The sequence below is a fragment of the Cygnus olor genome, chromosome 2 (assembly GCF_009769625.2).
Source record: "Cygnus olor isolate bCygOlo1 chromosome 2, bCygOlo1.pri.v2, whole genome shotgun sequence".
In the NCBI taxonomy this organism is placed as follows: Eukaryota; Metazoa; Chordata; class Aves; order Anseriformes; family Anatidae; genus Cygnus; species Cygnus olor.
Genome location: NC_049170.1, coordinates 91461685 through 91481685, shown reverse-complemented (window position 1 = coordinate 91481685; position 20001 = coordinate 91461685). Strand labels below are relative to the sequence as shown.

Sequence of the window (20001 nt, the reverse complement as noted above, 5' to 3'; positions counted from 1 at the left end):
CAGGATGTGAGAAGTGCTTGGGCACAGGCTTCAAAATTAAAGATGACTTCCTTTTTGTTGCTGGGGTTGAGCAGCATCAACTTTCATCATTTCTCTAATAAATCTAATGAGAACTATGCTACTCCGGACAAGCTTTACATATATATATATATATATATATATTTTTTTTTTTTTTTCCCCATTCTGGGATATGATGTTTCACTGCCAAGAAGAGAGGGAATAATCTTGCATATACAATTGTTTTGTGTGATAGTGAGTATCTGTGTTGACATTCAGTTATAAGTTCTGCTTCTGTCACCTCAGGTATGCAAAGCAAAATCCTGCTTAGGCTGAAGCAGGTTATCGTATGTTATATGAATTAGGGTAGGATAATGGTCTTGAAGGATGCTCATGTGGCTCTCCATTATTCATGTGTAGTTTATCTGGGCTGCAGATAAAGCAAGTCACGTATCAAGATGCTCCTGAGATGGCTCTGAGCAGACTCAGGCTGGGATGCGCAAGGCTTTCATGAATGCTGCTGCTTGGTTATGTTGAATTCCAATATGCTGCTTTGTGTCCGGAAATAATACCATGCTTGGGACTTTTTCAGTTCTTTGTCTTACTATGCATGGTGATAATTAAAACACTGCCACGACAGGATTTGAAATACATGTGTGATCAATTTTGTTGAATTCAGTAAAGAGCCATGAAAAAAATTTTTCAAGTAATCCATACACAGCATGACCCTAAATGTGTTTTCAAGAGTATGAAATGGGCATGTGCAAGGCCTCTGTAGCAGCCTTTTCTTATTAGAGGATTACAGTTTTCTTTCATGAAAAGCTAGCTGTTAGTCTAACTGACTTTACAATTCATTTGGACTAAAAATTGCTAGATATTCTGAAAACAAGATAAATGTTCTTCAAAATCAAGATCAAAGGGCAGATGAGAAGGAGTTTCTGCAAAGAAATTTTTGTGGTGTTTTGAACTGTAGGAGGTATTATTTTATTCAGGCTAAAACCAGATGTTTTAAAAATCTTTTCTGACTTTGCGTAGTATTAAATCAAAGTGAAACTATATGCTACAGATGCATCTGAAAGAAATAATTTTCAATTTAACTGAATTTCTTAGTTTGGTTGCAAATAATTGTGGTTCTGTGACCCTAGTAGGAACCAAGGGGTGTGTCACCCTGCTGCCTTTGGTGTCACTGAAAGCTTTTTGCTTTTGAGTTCACTGTACACTGTTCTAGTGTAAAAGGTGTCTTTATGACCAGTTTCAGTTTAAGATACCACAAGTATATTTCTTTTAGTGATGAACTGGAGTCGTAAGTGATGGTACTGACACCTTTGTGCTCCAGTCTTAAGTGAGTCTTCCCTGGAAAAAAAATGGCCTCCAAATTTTCGTGTTCACAAAATTTAGAAATGTATTTTGTAGATAAGGCTTTAGTTACCACTTCCTGGTAGTCCAAACTGTGTTTTAATTCATGGTCACAGATGAGGGTGTTGTAGGGGTCAAACCTGCTCTGAAGGTCAGTAAGTACGTAGGGATGTTTTGCTCTGAGCCTTACAAAAGCCCGGAGGTGTAAAGTGTGACTGGATGCTTTGCAGTTCCACATAGCTTGTGCTCAAGAAAATTCCAGTGCTTGTGGAGACCCAAGTGGCTGGTCTTGAGCATGTTTCACTTAAATGCATTACACTGATTCTTGCTATTCTGCACAATAGTTACAGTTGGAAAAAAAAGAAAAAAAAAAAAGCTTTATGGTCGAGGCTTAGTTCTTTCACAGAGTGGATGCCATAGAACATTCATACTGTTTCAAGTATTAAAGGACGGGTGAAAGTAAGGAAAACATTTTTTTTTTAAATCAAGGCAGGAGGACCATAAAACTGGAGTCCACAAAAAAAAAAAACAGAATAAACCTACTTATGCTATGGCAAAGATGAACTGATTCTATGCTTGGTCATTGGAAAAAGATATATGCACTTGAGTGGATTCACAAAAGCATGCAAGGGTCAGCAGAGTGCGTCCAGTGAAGATCAAGTGGATGCTTGAGAAGAACAGCAGACCGTGTTTGCAACAGAATAATGGACTGCCAGCCTCGTCACGGATGGGATGTTTGATGCTTTCAGAAGACAAGTTAGGACAAAAGGACTTCTTGGTTTAAAGTGCATCAAGTTGCTGCTCTTACCAAGAACTCTGAAAGGCCAAGGGATGAGAACAGCTGAAGCATCTGAGGATCCTTTCATGAAAAAAAGGAACCTTTTACTAGAGTACAAGCTGGAGGTGAGAGAGCCCAACCATGGAGGTAAAAAAAAAAAAAAAAAAAAAAAAAGACATCTTACTGTCTCCTGATAATAGTGGTCACTGTGTATCTAGGGAGACAGGGAAACCTGCAGAGATGGCACAGGACACCTGGTGCATCACATAGTTAGTTCATACTGGCAGGTTTGCATCACTCATCAACTTTTTATACCTTACAGTAATATTTGTAGGGTTCCTTGTCTTCCTTTTGCAGCCATATGGAATTGCCTGCAGTGGGCTTTTTGGAAGAGTCATTTGAAACTAGTAACTACATTAAAAGGTTGCTTACATTAGGGGATGGAATAGTGGAATCTGGATGCTGAATGTTGACATCTTGATCAGAATGACTTCTTGATTGAATGAGTCAGTATATTTAAAACAAACAGAAAACAGTGCTTTGACAGGGCTAAAGCTTTCAGGTGTTTTGTGTTGAAAAGAGGCACCCCCAGCCACATTCTTTTATGTGTTTATTCAGAAGCTTTTTGCATACTGGAAATGGAAGAAGGAAAAAAAAAAGTTTTCATGAATGTTCATGCAGGAGATGGCATTACAAAACTTTCTCTCCCTTTCAAATTGTTTCCGACATCATGGTCATTGCACAAGTGACTTATGCGTTTTCTGGTTTCCTCCAATGGCTTTTTTGCTGGCCTTCCTGTTATCCTCTGCTTTTTCTGTGGAAAGGCACAGTTCTTCTCCTGACTCTAGAAAAGCCCTGAGAAAGTGATCTACAGATCAAATGGATTTCAAGACACTCTTGTTAGAAAACAGGACTGCTGGAACAGGAACTAATCTCTTCCTCAGCTTTTTGTGCTCTTCCCGAGCATGAAATTTAGACATCTGTATTGCCTTTGAGATAAATGTAATCATTAGATTTTTTGAGTTCCTTTCTGACGATGATATTAGAGTACTTTTTCAGCCCAGAACTGCAGACTCCCAAGGTACCATGGACTGTTTCTAAGGATTTCACAGAAGTGAACTAAGAGGAAAGCAAGGCTACTGGCAGCCAGCTTGAATTAACTGTATGAGAATCTTCATCTCCATTGGAACGTTTTAGGAGCTGGCACAGAGGAAAACTGAAAATTACTGGCATGCTGCAAACACCTTTCTTTCATCGCAGGAGTAGAAAATCTTTTTCTTCTAAATGTAGCTTGTGTTTAAATATTTTCTTAGCTTACCTCTGTATCATTATCAGTAGCAACAGCTGTTGCAAAGTTTTTGGTTTTTAATTTGGAGGGAGGTTGCCTCTATTCATGGTATTCGCGGTCCAGGCGGTCCAGGAATACAGCAAATTGTTTTAGGCCAGTATTACCTTACTAACCTGTGCTTGTTAGACCATTATTAATTCTCCTACCCCAAAAACTTTCTTTCAATTCATGGACAGGTTTCTTCACAGAGAACATTATAGTATGGAAAAACCTTGCATGGCTTTGCCTTTCATGGAACCTTAAAGTAGTTGGCAAGTTTAAAATAAATCATTAAATAAATCCTGTAGAGAAATGACTTCCCTGGTCAGTTCATTAGGTTACCAAACAAACTGGGGGGGGGGGGGGGGTGGCAGGAGGGATAAATAGGGACTAGTTCAGTACTCACTAAACCATAACCTAAAAAAAAAAAAAAAAAAAGAAAAATCTTAAGCTGTTATCCCTTACCAGTAAAAGATTTGGTGGTAAAATGACTTATGAAGTTTTTATACATCAGCTGTAGTCAGTGAAAAGGGAAATTATAGTACGTTGTAATACACGTAACTTTGCTTCTATTCGAAGATTTTGTTAGTAGGAGCAAAGACCATACTTGTACTGAAGTAGCACGCATCAGGTGGCGAGAGGGGGAAAAACAGACCTAGAAGTGTGAAATAATGCTTTTCCTCAATTCCCAGGGCTAAGCTGTGCCCTCAAACCTACTTGTAGACCAGAGTCTACGGCATAAAGATACAGACAGGGAGCACATAAGCCAGCTGGTCATGCAGAAGTCCAAGGAATGGAAGTGGGATGGATTCAAGGGTGCCAAGGCAGTTGGTGGAATTCATTGTGAGGGCTGCTGTCGTTCATCTTTGAGAGGTGATCAAGGAAGGTACCCGAGTCTTAAAAAAAGGCAAACGCCAGGCCCATCTTCAAGACAAGCAAATAAGAGGATCCAAGAATCAACCAGCTGATCACCCTCCCCTCATTATCTGGGAGGAGTAGGGGCCGCATCTGCCAGATCACTGACTGGCACATGAAGTACAAGGTGACATCCGGGAAACATCCAGCCTTGTTTGGTCAAGTTCAGATACCCACCAGGACAAAAACTCCACGGCCTCTCTCTATACCTGTTCTGTCTGCGCGCCCCTGTAGGGATAGTCTTCTCCCTTCATATAGCTGGGATGTTTCTACCTACAGGTGTGGGCCTGGTGCCACTCATCTTTCTGACACGGAGCACCTCCGAGAAGACTTGGGTCCTTCTCTATACCCTCCCAGTAGGCAGCTATAGTCAGCCAACAGGTCCACCCCCGAGCCTTCTCTCCTTATGCTGACCAAAAGAGTTCCCTCAGCCTGCCCTTGCCTGCTGCGTGCCCCAGGCCATTGCTATTTTCAATGCCCTGGGCTAGGCCCACACTGCACACATTGGTATCTTTCCTGTACTGGGGAGACCAGGAGGGGATGTGGGAGTCCAGATGCAGTTGCAAAATGACAAATAAGAGAGAGAAGACTTTTTTTTTTACTGTTTTTTTAATAATTTTTATTTTCATTATTGTTATTTATTGCCCAGTCTTGGGAAGAACTCAAAGTGTCTTCAATAGACCTTAATGCATTCTAGTAATTCTTCCAGGCAGACCCGAAGTCTTCTGTTGCTTCAGGGCAGCAGCTGTCTCCCTAACTGTTTTGATTGATCTGCTCCTGTTCTTTGTGCACTGCCATGGACAGTGTGGCTTTATCTTCAAGCACCCGTTGGGTAGCCTTCTTGAACTCAGACTGAGATATCCCCCAGGCTTCAGGACCCAAGGCCCACAGTGGCCCTCTTGGGGGGGCGGTGGGGGAGGCTCCTGTAACCCCAGTGCAGCAGTGGGAAGGAAGGCCATCCTGCAGACAAGCCTCCAAGCTCTCCCAGCAACAATCGTTGACTGCTAGGAGAACTTGCAGACAAGCCTGCAAGATGTCTGTGGATGTCCTCTGCCAGCTATTTCTGGGCACGGAGGCCACGCTGCAGATATGGAGTAGATCAGGTGCTACTGCGATACCACTGATGTGGCCTCACAGCAGGAAGTCCTGGCACATTGGTGTTGTGCCATGTTATCTGTGGTGGTGCAGGTGGATCCATTTCCACTGACTTTTCTTCATCCTGAGGTGGATCCACCTCCATGGGCTCTATATCATCAGTTGCGCTGCAGGGTACTGCTCCTTCGTCACAGGCGCTGTTTCTCCTCCACTTCCTCTTCATGGCATGTGGCCTCTTCTCTTTGCTACAGAAATCTGTTTTCTCCTGTGCCACCCAAAAGTGAGCAGCTACTTCAGGTCCTCCTCCTTCCAGCCAAACTTAGCTGTCACCAGAGGGCCCAGAAGCTCAACGAGTGGTAAGCCAGCCGCAGGGGAGGTTTGTAGGGCCCAAGAACGAAAAGTGCTATATTGCTTGGGCCGAGCCAGCACAAGGTCTCCTGGCAGATGATAAAAGCATTGCTGATGGTCAAGTGCTGTGTGGTCCCGTCTTTGCTGTCCCCAGGCCCCCAGACAAGGAGAGGGCCTGGCCTCCTCCTCTGGGCTGCTGCGCCAGCACAATATGGAGAGCCACCAAGGTCCTTGGGGCCTGGAGGTGGGACAGGGTGTTCACTCCAAGATCCACCCATGCTCTCTTCTCTAGCATTTAGGGGAACCTCCCCGCTTTTGTGGCTTCTTGCTTCCTTGTTTGGATGAAGAGCTCTCCAGCCCCCTTGGAATCACAAGCTGCTCCTGCATGGGAGCCTTCAGGCAGATTTCTGGGGGAGCTCTTGCCCAAGATAGCTTCACTAAGGACGAGCTGTGCCCAGGCCACCATAGGCCATGCTCTGAAGGGATGAGCAGCCTAGCAGGACAAGGGAAAAGCAGCAAACACCACTGCCTCTGACTTCAGCAAGGCCCTCGACACATTGTCCCACCATCTCCAAATGGCTGAGGCACAGCCAGGGTGATGCAGGTCAGAGCCGCCTTCTCGATGGCTGTGGGCAGCCCTTCTGACCGGGGGGCAGGATGGCTGACCTTCAAGGCTCGGCAGAGGCAGGAGGGCTGCCTGCAGGTGTCCGGCCCGAGCTCTCCTCAGCGCAGCGCCGGTCCGATCCGGTTCCTCGGGGCCTTCTCCCCTCCCCCCGAGCACGCTCGGTGCCGGGGGCCTACAGCCTGCCCCGCGGTGGGCTACAGCATGCCTGTTCTTACAGCGCCTGCAGCTGAAAGCCTGGAAAATGCCCTGCTGTGACAGCAGGAGGAGGGTCGGGGGACAAGGGCTCCTTTCCTGGTGGTGGTTCCTCCATGCCGTTTTGCTTGCTAGAGAGACAGGCTGCCCTGCCTTCCACCTCCCCTCGTGTGGCCTGGGCTCCAGCTGCCCCATAAGCCAGATGCCTTCTGGTGCCAGCCTGGTACAGACTGGGGAGCTCCCCAGCTCACCCTGCCCTCCCCGTATGCTGGCACAAGGGTTAGGCTGAGCCTACATAGCTCCAACACGGCTCAGGCTGGGTGTCTCGAGGGGTTCCTCCTTCAGGCACCACCATGGACGCCCTGGGGTTTGTTCTGCAGAGCTGCCCCTCAGCCAGTCACAGTACTGCATGCACACCCAGCCTTGTTCCCCAGTGGGCGCAGGGTGTTGTAATTGTCTGCTTTGATCTCACAAAATCCTCATTAAAATAATTTCTTCAGCTCGTTGAGGTCCCCTGATTGGCAAGGTGCCTGTGTAGCGGTGTTCTCTGTACTCATCAGTAACCCTGTTAGGGGCATTCTGTCCCATCACCAAGGTTTCTAATAAAGTAATTAACCGCTGTTGGCCTGGGTGTTCATTAAATCTTAAGTTGTACTTGAGCTATTTATCTGAAAGTTATTTTGCTTTGTGTCTGCAATTTCAAGTGCAACGTAGCTTCTTTGACCTATCCTGGAAAGTTTATATGGAGTGTAAGGAGCCATCTTATCTAAGCTTTGAACTCATGGGAGCTTTACACTGTTTCTAATTCCATGCTTGTCTAGTCCCTGATTTTCTGTGCAACCCTAATTCTGGTTCGGGTTTCTGTTACCAGGATAATAACATTTCAAAGTTGACCTTCAGAAGAAAAGAGAAAAGAATTAATTCTCTTTCGTTACTTCTTTTATGTTAATGATCTGTAGACAAGGCTCCAAACTGTGATTTATGGGATAGGGTTTTTATTAGACTTACTTTCTTTCTCTTTTTTGGGGGTGTGGGTGATTCCTTTCTCACATATATTATATCTCACAATTTTATCCTCTCTGCTTTAGAAAGCCGTATGGCTAATAGCAGATAGCTTGGTAGGTTTCAGGCGCCTTAGAAATCAGATAGTAAGATGTTAGAAGGTATAATTGATTTTTGGTTTAAAGCTTGCCAGCTTTTATTTAGAACACCTTCTATTCAGAACTTGAGCATTTAACAGTTTTGGTTCCTTCTTTTTCCAGTTCCTTCAGAAATGACTTGAGAAAGCATTTAACAATATTTTTTTCAGACAGCAAATAAGACTTCCAGTAAGAAAGGGCTTTCTGTTTTTGATAGTTAAGTATATAAATAAGCATAAGGAAAAACAGTCTGTTTCAGGTGTTCATGCATTTTAAACTAGCAAGCCAACCAAAAAGGGTCAAACCCAATTTTTTTCCTTTACAGGTCACCTCTGTTATAGATCAAGACCAGGACTTTTCATTCTTTTATGAAGCAAGTGGGGAGCCAGTGGAATTTACAAAGCACAGGTGTGTGGTGGGTTTGTGTCAACCACTGATACTCGCTCTTTCAGTCATTTTTTAGCAGTCGGTGGTCCTTATGTAGACTGCTCCAGTAACTACAGATTATCTGCTATATATTGACACAAATACATCTTTACCTTCCTGTATGACTATTAGGTTTTGAGAAAATATTGGTTGCTATCACTTAAGAAGTGTTGAAATATTTTTTTTTTCATCTTCAGTTAGATGAAGTGAATGATCAATTGGAGAATGTGCTGAGATAAGTCTGTGCTACCAGTATTTTAATAAATCTTTAAAAAATAATAATGTGGAACTGAATGGTATGTATTTTCCATTTGTATGGCTGCCTGGTAGAAATGGCTAATCCTGTCTTTAAAAATTCAACACTTGAATCTCAACCAGTGACTACTGTTTCCTATGGTATTAACTAATATAAAACATGATTTATTTGACTAAAGAAAGAAAATATGTTGGGATTAAACAGAATGTAAGGGGGCTAATCCAGCAACTGAAGTTTTAGTTTAGCTGACAGAATCAAAATAATCATGAAACTTGAATACCTGCAGTTTGACCAGGTTTTGATTTTTTGTTGTTTTTTTTTTTCCCTTACAGTGGGTAAAGTAGCTTAGGTGCTATCTTTCTGTTGTAACAGTCTTAAATCAATTAATCCCTTTCCTTCTCTTTGTTCTGCACTGATACTTCTGAGTCCAGTCTGGTTATGGTGAATGTAGCATTGTATATCATCAGCCTTGGTCCTACACTGTGAGATCCAAAGTTGTGTCTCCTTGAGTTTGTACCCTGCAATACCATGCAGTTGTTTAGACAGAACACAAGATAAGCGAAGGTACAGACATAGGTGCTGCAAGAACAAAACCCCCCTCTGTTTTTATTCAGTTCCTGGTGAGACTTCTGAATCTGCTCCTTTTATTTTCCTGTTCTGAAGTCAGCAAGTGGTATATAGGCCAGCACAAACCCTTTCGGCTTTACTTAGAATGCCGTGAAATCTTCAACTCGGTGTTTGGAGGTTTTCTTCTGGTTCATTAAGAAGTGTTCTTGAGATCACTTGCTATGCCCTCAAAGTATTCAAGCCTTCAGACCTCTCACTTGTAGCCTTCATTGCCTCACAGATCAGTACATTAGCTTTTCTTGACACGCATACTGGGTTCCTGCTTACAACAACCATCTAGGCAATTGAGGTGAAAGGGAAGAATAGGATGGTAAAATTACTAGAGCTCAGAGGGACATTTGGAAAGCTGACATGATTTCCAGTGTGAAGAAGCCCTCAGTATCTGAGACAAAGGAATGTTGAAATTCAGCCTGATTTTTCACAGAAGTTGCACAAAATACCTGACTTTAATCGGCATTAGTTCACAAATCTTCATAAACGCTGCCACGCCTGGGAACTCCAGGCCAAGAATACTGCCAGTCCATGGCCTACCTCTGTGTTTTTATTTTGTGATGTCTGTGGTTGCCCTGTCACAGCTTTAATGTGGGATGGGGGTAAAATGGTGGCTAAGTCTGGCTTCTGAGGAAAGATGGCTTTAATGCTTGCTGTGTTTTATCTCCTGGAGCAGTCTGGCTCTCTGACTGCTGGGGTACAGAGAATGAGTGGCCCACTGCAGATGGTGTCCTGTCTAGGCTATGGTCTCATTTCATGGTCTGAGTGAGTAGTTCCTAGAGTCTTGTTAACTATTTATAAGCCTCCTTTACAGTATTTACATTTATGATTAATCAGTTGGAAACTTGCTGCTACATGAGTTCTGGTATACCTAGAGCACCACATTCTCAGATTGGGATGGTTTTATTAGCTATTACTTCATTAGAAGTTATTGTAGTTAGACTGGGTGGTGCTGATATCTGAACACAGTACTAGTGAGCCATAGATGAAAAGGCATTGGAGATTTTCTCCTGTAGCACAGATGTTTTTCACAGTTTTTATTAACATGAAGATAAACTTTTCTTTTAATTGAACCAGTATACAGTGGCTTTGTGACTCGCTTATCTTTAGCCAAAATAAATAGTGAAGAGAGGCAATTTTGCAGTTAGGTATTTGAAGTATACAAAACTAATTTGCCCTGGTGGTGTGAAAGTAACAGACTTATATAATTTCTGCTGATTTTTTTCTTTTTTTTTTTCTTGTTGATTATTTTTCCTTATCAGAAATTTGCCATTTTGTAAAGCTTCTGTAAACTGATGTAGTTCCTTGTGTAATTCTTCATAAGAGAGCAAAGTAGAGGCAAGATAAACTACTTGCAACTCTAAGGAATATACTTTTATGAGCTGCTGTAATGTTTATTTCCACTCTGGTAGTGATTTCTCAGATTGTAAGGGTCAATTAATTGGCAGCCTCACCTAAGGAGGTCTAGCAAGTATAGTGTAAATAAAAGAACTTTCAGAATATTTATCATTTCTCTTTCTCTCCCTCTCCCTCTTTTATTTTATTTGTTTTTATTTGTTTAGATTTATTTACCTTAGGGATCTTAAGCTGGCAAACTTTCAAGCTATACCCATCTACCTTGTTAAATAATTTTTGCCTTTGTTTAGGACATAATAAATTTCTGCATTTCTAACTTTTTTTTTTTCCCACAGGTATTTAGCCATAATAAGGCTGTGTTAATGAAATAATTAGGAGTTATTTCTCTTTTTTCTGAAAATGCAAATGGTCTTATAGAGAAAAAGGAAGGTTTTTCTTTGCCAAGATTTTGTTCAATGGTACTACTTTATTATTTTAAAATAAATATATGCATATAGAAAGAAGAATGTTTATTTCATGGAAGTCCAGATGGTCTTTTATTACCTTGTGTGGTAGGAGTATTTACAGGGGATTTCTTCAGATCAAGCGTCACAGTAGGAGATGGTGCACAGTCAAAGATTTAAACTAAATTTACACTAGGGAGTGTTTATGGCTACTCTTCTGTAGGTGCAACTTACACTGATGAGAGAGTGTATGAATTTTGCTGGGAAACGTACTTTTTTGTCATCTAGTTGCGTCTATTTAAGAACTTCTGGGGGGGGATATACACCAATTTTTCCTAACTGCTATTAGTGGGGTTTCGTCCTTATCTTGAAAACCATGGCTATTGAGCAATAGAAGGCAGGACAATACAGGATCTAGAGGGTTTCCATGAAATAAAGGAGCTGAAAGGAGAATGAAATCCAGGGGTTGGGCCTGTTGTCCTCAGGGCAGTAGTTCAACCTGGGCACAAAAGTGTATTTTGCTTACATACCGCTGTTTTAAGGTTTTGGACTTTGAGCTTTCCTCTCGAAAGGAGTGCAACTTCCCTGGCAGTACAGGTGTATATAAAAGTCCGGGTTTCCATCTTGAAAAAAGGTGCCTGCCAGCTGGTAAATGTGCAAATAAACACTTCTGCAAATGCGCAGAAGTTTAGCAAATAGACATGGCAATATTACCTTTTAAGAGATTTTTTTTCTGTTGAATTTTACTGTAATTAGTTTCTTGTGATGGCAAAATCCTGAAATAGAACTGCTTTTAAACACTGATTTTTCTTTTTTTTTTTTTTTTTTTTAGCATTGGTTGGACCATTCTAAATTCATTAAGAAGCAAATAAAAAGTAAGTACCATGTCTATGTCTGTTTATTTTGTTACTTCCTTAAAAGTTTGAACTTGGAGTATTTAAATGTGATTGTGTAAATATGGCCTTTAACAGACCGAGTATTTCTTAGAAAATAGATTTAATTTAATGGCTAATTGGCTGACTGTGTCTGAATGTCAAAATGCAAGAGCGCTTACAAGTAATAGACCAGTCTTCTGCACACTCATTAAAAATGTCCTGTTTGTTTGAGATAGAGTAGGTTGCCAGGTAATTTTAGTCTGATCTGTGAAATCAGGTTGCCTGGACACAGATCTTGGTTTCTGTCACTGTTTCTGGTCCGTAACAGGCTTTGTGATATTTTTTTTCTTTTAAAGAGTAAATAGAAAATATTTTATTCTGTAACACTGATTGTCTTTTTTTGTACATTATGTTAAATCTAGCAGAAATACCTAGTGTTTCATCAAAGGAAGTTTTGGGCAGAGGGGTTGGCTTCACCAATGAGTTTTCTGTGGATATTTGCTAAGGTGCACAAGTTGTTCCTGGAGCTCTAATAATCTAGTTGCAGGCTTGGGTGCAGAACAGGATCAGCACTAACCTGTTTTGTTAATATACTCCACTTGGCAACAGCTGGTGGCCAATTGATAATATTGTTTCTGTAAGATTAAAATGCGGTGTTTTGCAAGGGAGTTGTTGACCAGATTACAGAGGTGGGTCTTGATTGCTTCAGTGATGCTTTGCCTTTCTTTCTAATAAGCATCGGGATATATATATATATATTCACTATATATATATATATATATATAGTGAATAGTGGAGCTCTTCTTCAAAGACCTTTAAGACGTTTTGTTTTCACCCCACAGTGTGTGGGTGTCGTTCTGCTAGAATAGTTAGTAAAGATACCTGTTACGGGTAATTTTGTGTTGGTTGGCCTTCTCTCACCTTTTCATCGCATCACAGATTGCTTTACCTTAAGTGTCTAAGTGTTTTGCAGGTGCGCTTTCTTAAATAGCTCTGTCTTTTTCTTGATCTGACTTAAAATGTGGAGAATCTACAATTCTGTAACACCTTCGACCAGCTTAGATGCAGTATTTTGTCTGTGTTTAATTTGTGAAGTGCCTGCATTATAAACAAATTGGCTAAGCCCTGACGTGAGGAGCCCTGAAGAGTAAAGCAACTTGATGAGTGTTGTAAAGGTCTGCCTCACAACAGGATGCATTCCATTACCATGAATTCAGCAGGTGCTTGGAGAAGAGTTCCCCTTTCACGATGGATGTTGCTCACGCCTCTTGTTTGCCCCCTGGCAGTGAGCAGATAAGAGTCATTACCTTGCTGATTCAAACCTACCAGTGGTGTCCAATTGTCAGCCTGGAGTACTGTAACCTGTCTTCTTGGAGCTATCCCTATAGACACAGTCAAAGCTCTAATAATTAGAGATTTGGCTGCAAGTCTTTCAGTAAAATAGATCGGTAATAGGCACATATATACTGTGTTGGCGTTGTGTTACAGAAAACTTTAAAAAGGTGAAAAAGTCATTTTTCCAGCACTTCAGATGCTTGCAGGCTGTCAGTCTAGAAGATGAGGCATAGGCAGATAAGGATGCATTGGTCAGTCTCATGTTAGTAGTCATGTATGTTGATAATGTAACAAAACCTGATCTATTTGATTATTTTTTTAGTTGTATATGCCCAGTAGCAAGAAGCATCACTCTCTCCCCTCTCATTCCCTCCCATCTCCCCACCCCTCAGCAACTGGCAGTGTACCTGGAACTTGCTGTCATTCATAGCATGCTACAGGGCACGTGTCTCTGAATAAAAACATGTTTCCCAAACGTGCTGTTGCTTGGTTAATGTAATGATTAGAGTATCGTAAGGTATGGTAGTCCTCTTATTTTTTTTTTGCATGCATTTTAAAATTTAATCACATGAAATACTTGCTTCTTTGAAGAATTTAAAAGCATACTTCATTTGGGGTTTCTTTGGTTGTGGGGTGGTGACTGTTGCTCTGCTTTAGCAGAACCACAACGAGTGTAAACTTTTTTTTTCCCATTTAACATCTCTGCATATACAGTTGGACCTCCGTACACATTGCATTTTCGAATTAAGTACTATTCATCAGAACCGAACAACCTTCATGAGGAGTTTACAAGGTAGGAACTACGCGTGGTTCAATGACTAACTGGCAGAAGGGTAAATAAGGTATCTAAGATACATGGGAGTCCTGTAAGCTGGTGATTTGAGCTTTCATACCAAGAAAGGTCATTGATTTCTTTGCTGTTTTCCTACTATGAGAGAGATGCCATCATTTTTATTTGCTGCCAAGAACCATCCGTGGGTCTAAGCCTGTAGAAGATGTTGTGATCTGGTTCTTTGAAGTTAGCAAGAAGGCAGCGTTGGCTGGGTAGACAGCTGCTGTGTACACTAGCGACACCTGCCATATGTATGAGGGGATTTTCCATTGTGTCCTGTTAAAACTCCAGTTCTCTGTCTTGTCCCCCTTGCCCTGAGACTCAGAGGTGGTTTAATAATGGTGCAAAAGCAGCAGAATTATGGGAAGAATAGATTGCTTGAATTGCCTGGTTGGTTGATTGAATCACTTTCCCACGTGGTGCAGAAGGTATAAAGACTGCGTTGTGTAAAGACGTCGTAAGATACCCAGAGATCTTTTGTTTAAATCTGATGGGCTGTTTTCTGGGCTGCGAGCACTACCCCTTGCTGGGTTCACAGTACCCTGGTGTGATCTAGATGATATTCTGAAAACCGGGAAAGGAGCACCTGGAGGAGAGGGGTGCCATCTTTCTGTCATCTTGGTGTGGCAATCATCAATCTTAATGTTCCTTTATCGTTTTTTGATCTGTTTCTCACAGTGGGGCACTTTCTATATCTTCTCGTTTGCTTGGTAATAATCACAGTACTCCCAGTCAGACTTAGGATGTTCAAGGATTGTTGATTGCTCTAGTTCATGTACCTGTGAGGTTTACAGGAAACTCAGGTCTGCTGGCCTATGTTTACTGTCTCCTGTCCTATCTGCTGTGTTGACCATGTTTTTTTTTTCACTGCCTAAGACAAAAAGATCAAAGAGCTAATTGTCACCAACTTACTATGAGACTGCTATGGAGGCCTTAGTACCCATTATCAATTTAGTGCAGCAGTGTTAATCCAAAGGAAGGGCATATTCCTATACAACACATAATTAACCTATAGAACTCCTTGCCAATTACATAATTGAGTGTAAGATATTAGTTCAAAACCCAAGACGACTTTTGGGCTTTTCTAATGAGAAAATGCAGTTAAATCAGTAGGGGTAATATGTATTTTCTGAAAATTGATATGTCTTCATACATCGGGGTATGTCTGACAAGTATTAAATTTCCCCTGTGGTCAAATTATTCCATTACTATCTACCACAAGATTTCTTGCATAATCCTCTGAAGCATACGATCCTAGTTACTGTCAGGTGTGGATTTTTGAGCTGTGTGATTACTGCTGTGATCGAGTAAGACGTTTCCTCTGAAAGTATTTACATCTGATGCTTTGTGATCTAATTATTGCTGGAAGGTAACATTTCGGAAGACTATTTTAATTGGAAAAGCACTTTAATCACCTAAATTTTCAGTGCTACAAATATATACATTTTTTAATTATAAGTTTGACAGATACCACTGTAAAACTGTGGATGAAAGATGAAAATGATTTGGAAATTGATTTTACTCTGAAAAAATAGCTTTAATTTTTCTTTTATATTGGGAGAAAGTAATTTTGAATGTTGCTGTTTTTCTTTTCTTTTTTTTTTAAGACTTTATGCTGGCAGGGTCATATTTTCCACGTAACATGTTGAGTAAAAAGTAAAGATTAACAACTATATAGTCAGAATTATTCCAACATTAACCATGAAATGGCCTAATTGGGGGTGGGGGTAGTCGTCAAGAGGTTCCCTGCATAGATGTTTTTAGTAGGATATCCAGTTCCTATTGAAGCTGTAAACACTGCATTCTCATAATTATCACAGTAATGTGGAAGTGGTGAAACCCTTTGCCCCACTCTGTCCTTTACTGATTTAAAAACAACTGAAATCCAGCACATTTTGGACGCTATCTGCTGTCACTTTTATGGGACCTGGTTAAGTTAGTTAAGATAGAAAAGCAACAGAGGAATGTGTCTGTACATGCGTGTCGTGGAGAATTTTTAAGGTATGCTGACTTGGAATACCAACAGGTGAGATGCAGGTGCTTGTCCGTCTGCATGCAGAAAAGGAGCAAAGCCATTGCAACCAGAGCAGAGCTGCAGTGCTGCGCAGGCGAGCTGGCACTGATGAGAAACACTGCTCGGATTTTTCTTGTAAAATTGGATGAGTTCATGGGATTGCAAATCATCAGGGAGAAACAATAGGAACAGGAAATATACTTGTCTGTCATTAATCTACGTGTGCAAATACCCAGGTTTGGCAAGTCAGGTATTAGCCAAGTACATGAATCAGAAATGTGACACAGAGCTAATGTGGATAAATCTCATTCTGCTTTAGTGTATCACAAGAAATCTTTTTAATCTTCCTTTTCAGTTCTGTTCTCCTGTCTGATTCCGACTATTCATTCTTCACCACGTTCACAGCACGTCCTCAGTGATGCAAAGCACTTTGTCTTTCTAGCATCCTATGTAAAGATAGGAGAGGTTTGCCTTTACTTGGTTGACAGCAGCGCTTCATGCCTTCTTGTCTTGCTACGCTCGTCATTGCAAGCCTCACCCTCAGTGTACAGAGCAGTGCAGAGCCTGCTTGTGCCATCCTGTCCTGTACAGAGTTCTCGTGTGGCCTCGGGCACTTCTGCATGCCTCAGACCTCAGCTCTGAGTGGCTGTGAAACATGAAGCGTGCCTAGAGCTGGAGATTACAGCCTGCAAACTGTAGTATTTTAAGCTTCTGTTAAATACCTACTTGGCCTTCTAAATAAATGTGTGGGCTCCATGGAATTCAGGTTTCTGTTATTCAGAGCTCTTCTGCCATTTAAAGTGGACATTTGGTCTGAACTTTTCCTTTAGCCCAGCTTTGATTTCTTCCATGTTCTGTATTTCTGTTTGAGGAGGTAGCCCCAAAAGTCTTCACGCCTTTATCTGTGTTTTGCGTCTAAATCCCATAGTTTAGTTCTTGCCTGAAACAGTTCAGGAAAACATCGGATTGTCAGTAACTTTTAGGTTGCTCCTTTGTGTGCTTGGAGTGGAGCACAGTGTTTGTGACCTGGAGGTGGACAAGGTACTGGGCACAAGCAGCAGGTGAATAACAGTCCCTTCTTCAAGTGTAGCAAAAGTTTAAGGAACTTTGAAGGTGGCAAGGTATATCTGAATGATCCCAAAGGCCCTTTTGTTTAAGAGAAAAGTAATGAAACTGTGACTACTTAATGAGTTGGGTATTTTTCCAACCTTTGGGGCTTGAAAGGTGACACTATTATATAGTTTTGACTTTCTGAATTTTTATTTGTCAGGTACCTGTTTGTATTACAGCTCCGACAAGACATTCTTTCAGGGAAGTAAGTACCTCTTTGCTCTTGCAGCTGTAATTTAAAGTATTTATAATAGTTAATCTCTTAGTGATATAAAATTTTACTTTGTGTGATCTTTTCCATTCTTTACGGTATTCATGCACAGATTATAAATGTGGTGTACAGTTCTATAAGCATTTCTTTCCTTTAGGATACAGAAGCATATGACTTTGTGTAAATAGGACTGAAAACTAAAATGCGTAAACACCTTTTGTGGATTGAGCAGATGATAGAAATACATAAATAGGGCAAAGACTGTCCTGATTTTTATGACTTTAAAATGTAGCATAAGCTTGCCATATTTTTCAGTCTGACAAGTAAACTAGAAGAGGAAAAGATGATGAAGTACATCACTCTTTGTACAAGTGAATGCTTCAGAAAATATTTTGTATGTTTATAGTCTCACCCTGGCCAATAAATTTGTATCTGATCTTTATTGTTTTTAATTAAAAATAATGAAAACCACATGGTTGTCTCTATTACTCAGGCTTGTTTTATAGTAGACTATATCATGTGTTTGGCACTACTGAGACTGTACCAAATGAGAAAATAATCATATGCAAGTAAAAATTAATTTTAGATATTTTATATCATTAATAGCTTGTGGTTTAAGTGATCTTGTGGAAGTTGACGTGCCCCTTTCATCTGTCAGACTGCTTTTTAGCTGTTTGGCAAGAAGTCACTTAGGAAAAAAAATACATTGTTTTTATAGCTTGTTTTTTCTTTTCTTTTTTTTATTTTTTTAAGACTGAAATGCCCGTATGAAACTGCTGTTGAACTAGCAGCTCTGTGTCTCCAAGGTATGCAGTCTTTTGAAAGTGATTTGTCTTATTGTATTTAAAATGTTCACCTACTGGTTTCTTCTCACACTATGTTACTAACGTCTTCTCATTGATCATATATTGACGCCATTCCTTTTGGGAGGAGAATTTCAGGGAGATGGCCTTTGTGCCTTCCCTCCACTCATAACTCCTGAACAACATATGCCACACTGGCATATTTAACAAGGGGAAGGAGCCTCAAAGGCATGAGGAGACAAAGGTTTCATGGAAACCAGGGGCTGAGCAGAGAAGGGAAACCACAAATAGCTCCCTACTGAAGGAGAAGCCATGGTGTGTGTGCACAGTGTTATCTGCGGAGCCTGAAGCTGGCCCGGCAGTATACGCTTTATGGTATGCCAGCCCCTGCAGGTGTAGCCTTGAACATGGGCTTCCTGTAGCCTGGCCAGTACTTGGGAGAGATCCTCTGCAGCGTGTGGAACAGGAGATGGTTGTAGCACAAGGGAGGGAAAGGCAGGTACTGGGGAGGAGAGAAGTACATGGAAGGATGAGAACTAAGGTTCATTTGAGGCAGTTTGTTTTGCAGATAGGGAGGAAACTTGTGTAATGAAGCTTCAAGTTCATTTTTTCTAAAAGAAAGTGTCATGATCTGGATCATTCTACGCTTAGCAGCAGCAAAAAGATTGAAGTGAAAAATACTGTTCTTGTTCTGCTGGTGGCTGGCAATGACACATGGAGTCATGCTACTAAGAGGCAGAGTGTCTTAGTATAACAGAGCAATGAAGATAACTCAGTGATTCTAGATGGGCTTGACAGTTAAAACTGGGAATTCATTTCCAAACAGCAACAGGTATAAATCTTGAGGCAGAAGGTTATGTCTTGCTTTCCATTTGCACCTGTCTGGGACAGCTCTGATAGCTAGGTGTGCAAAGAACTGCCACAGGCAAACTCCATTTGTGGTTTTAAGGTGGAGAAAATCTGGAGCCCGTATTTGATTCATTGCTTCCATTTTCACAGATAAAAACAACGGTAACCTCACCCCTGGTCTAAGCAAGAACTACCAAGCAAAGAATGATAGGTTGATGCCTCAACATTTTGGATAGTAATTAACACCTGTGATTACTAAGTAAACATAATACAGTAGCTATCCATCATCCACTTGTGGAACATAGGTATTTATAATATCTCCAATTAGGTGTCAAAACTAAGACTTCTTGACACAGTATGTGGGAACATGTCTGAGTTGTGGTGTTGTGGTATTTTTATATTTTTCTGCGATCTATTTTTGTTTTCCACTGTTTTGACATAATTGCAATAAATTTCTCCAAAATTCTTTTACCTACTACAACTGATTTATTATCTCTGCTGGCTTATGCTATAATTAGCATTTTTTCTATAACATTTATTACATTTTTATTGATACTGGAATCTTTTAATTCAGCGGAAGAGTCTAAAGAAATGTCAAGTGATTATTCCCTCCCCAGTAGGTTACCTTTACCCTAAACAATCCAATCTTTCTGCTTAGTTTGGCTTTCCTCAAGGTAAGGAAGAAGCTAAAAGGCTATTTAGGAATAGGTACTCTAGAACCTCTGAAAAAGAGCCCTCTTCTATTTATAGGACATCTGTAAATTTCATTAAGTTTTCTTTATCAAGGAAATTGTTATGCTATGTTAATTCTTTCTTTGTTTCAAACAACAGTTTCGCAGGCTGGCATTTTGTATGAATCCTCTTTCAAACATAAATCATTGCTTTGTTGCCAGCCCTGTGAAGGAATTCTCTGGAAGACAACATTGATTTGCAGTATGGCATAACTTGTAAAGCAGATGCGTAATCACATGCTTTAATTAGGGGTTATCCACATAAAGGTTATAAACAAAAATACTTGAGTTATCACTGGTAGAATAAGTTTTTAACTACCTCATTAGTCTTGTATGGGTTTTGTATTTAATCACGTATGCTTTTGAAAGT

The 20001-nt window shown here is 40.8% G+C and overlaps 1 protein-coding gene across 7 annotated transcripts in view; it reads left to right on the top strand.

The window, feature by feature from the left end:
• The window catches only part of EPB41L4B (erythrocyte membrane protein band 4.1 like 4B), a 174467-nt gene that overhangs the window by 56648 nt on the left and 97818 nt on the right, over window positions 1-20001 (top strand). For all 7 annotated transcript variants that reach the window (XR_005817370.1, XM_040548999.1, XM_040548998.1 and 4 more), the window contains 4 exons: window positions 11704-11746; window positions 13796-13874; window positions 17198-17242; window positions 18002-18054. Coding sequence is in view for 6 of the 7 variants with exons in the window: in XM_040548999.1 (XP_040404933.1) it covers window positions 11704-11746; window positions 13796-13874; window positions 17198-17242; window positions 18002-18054 (220 nt within the window). In the remaining variant the exon portion in view is untranslated. The remainder of the gene's footprint in view (window positions 1-11703; window positions 11747-13795; window positions 13875-17197; window positions 17243-18001; window positions 18055-20001) is intronic.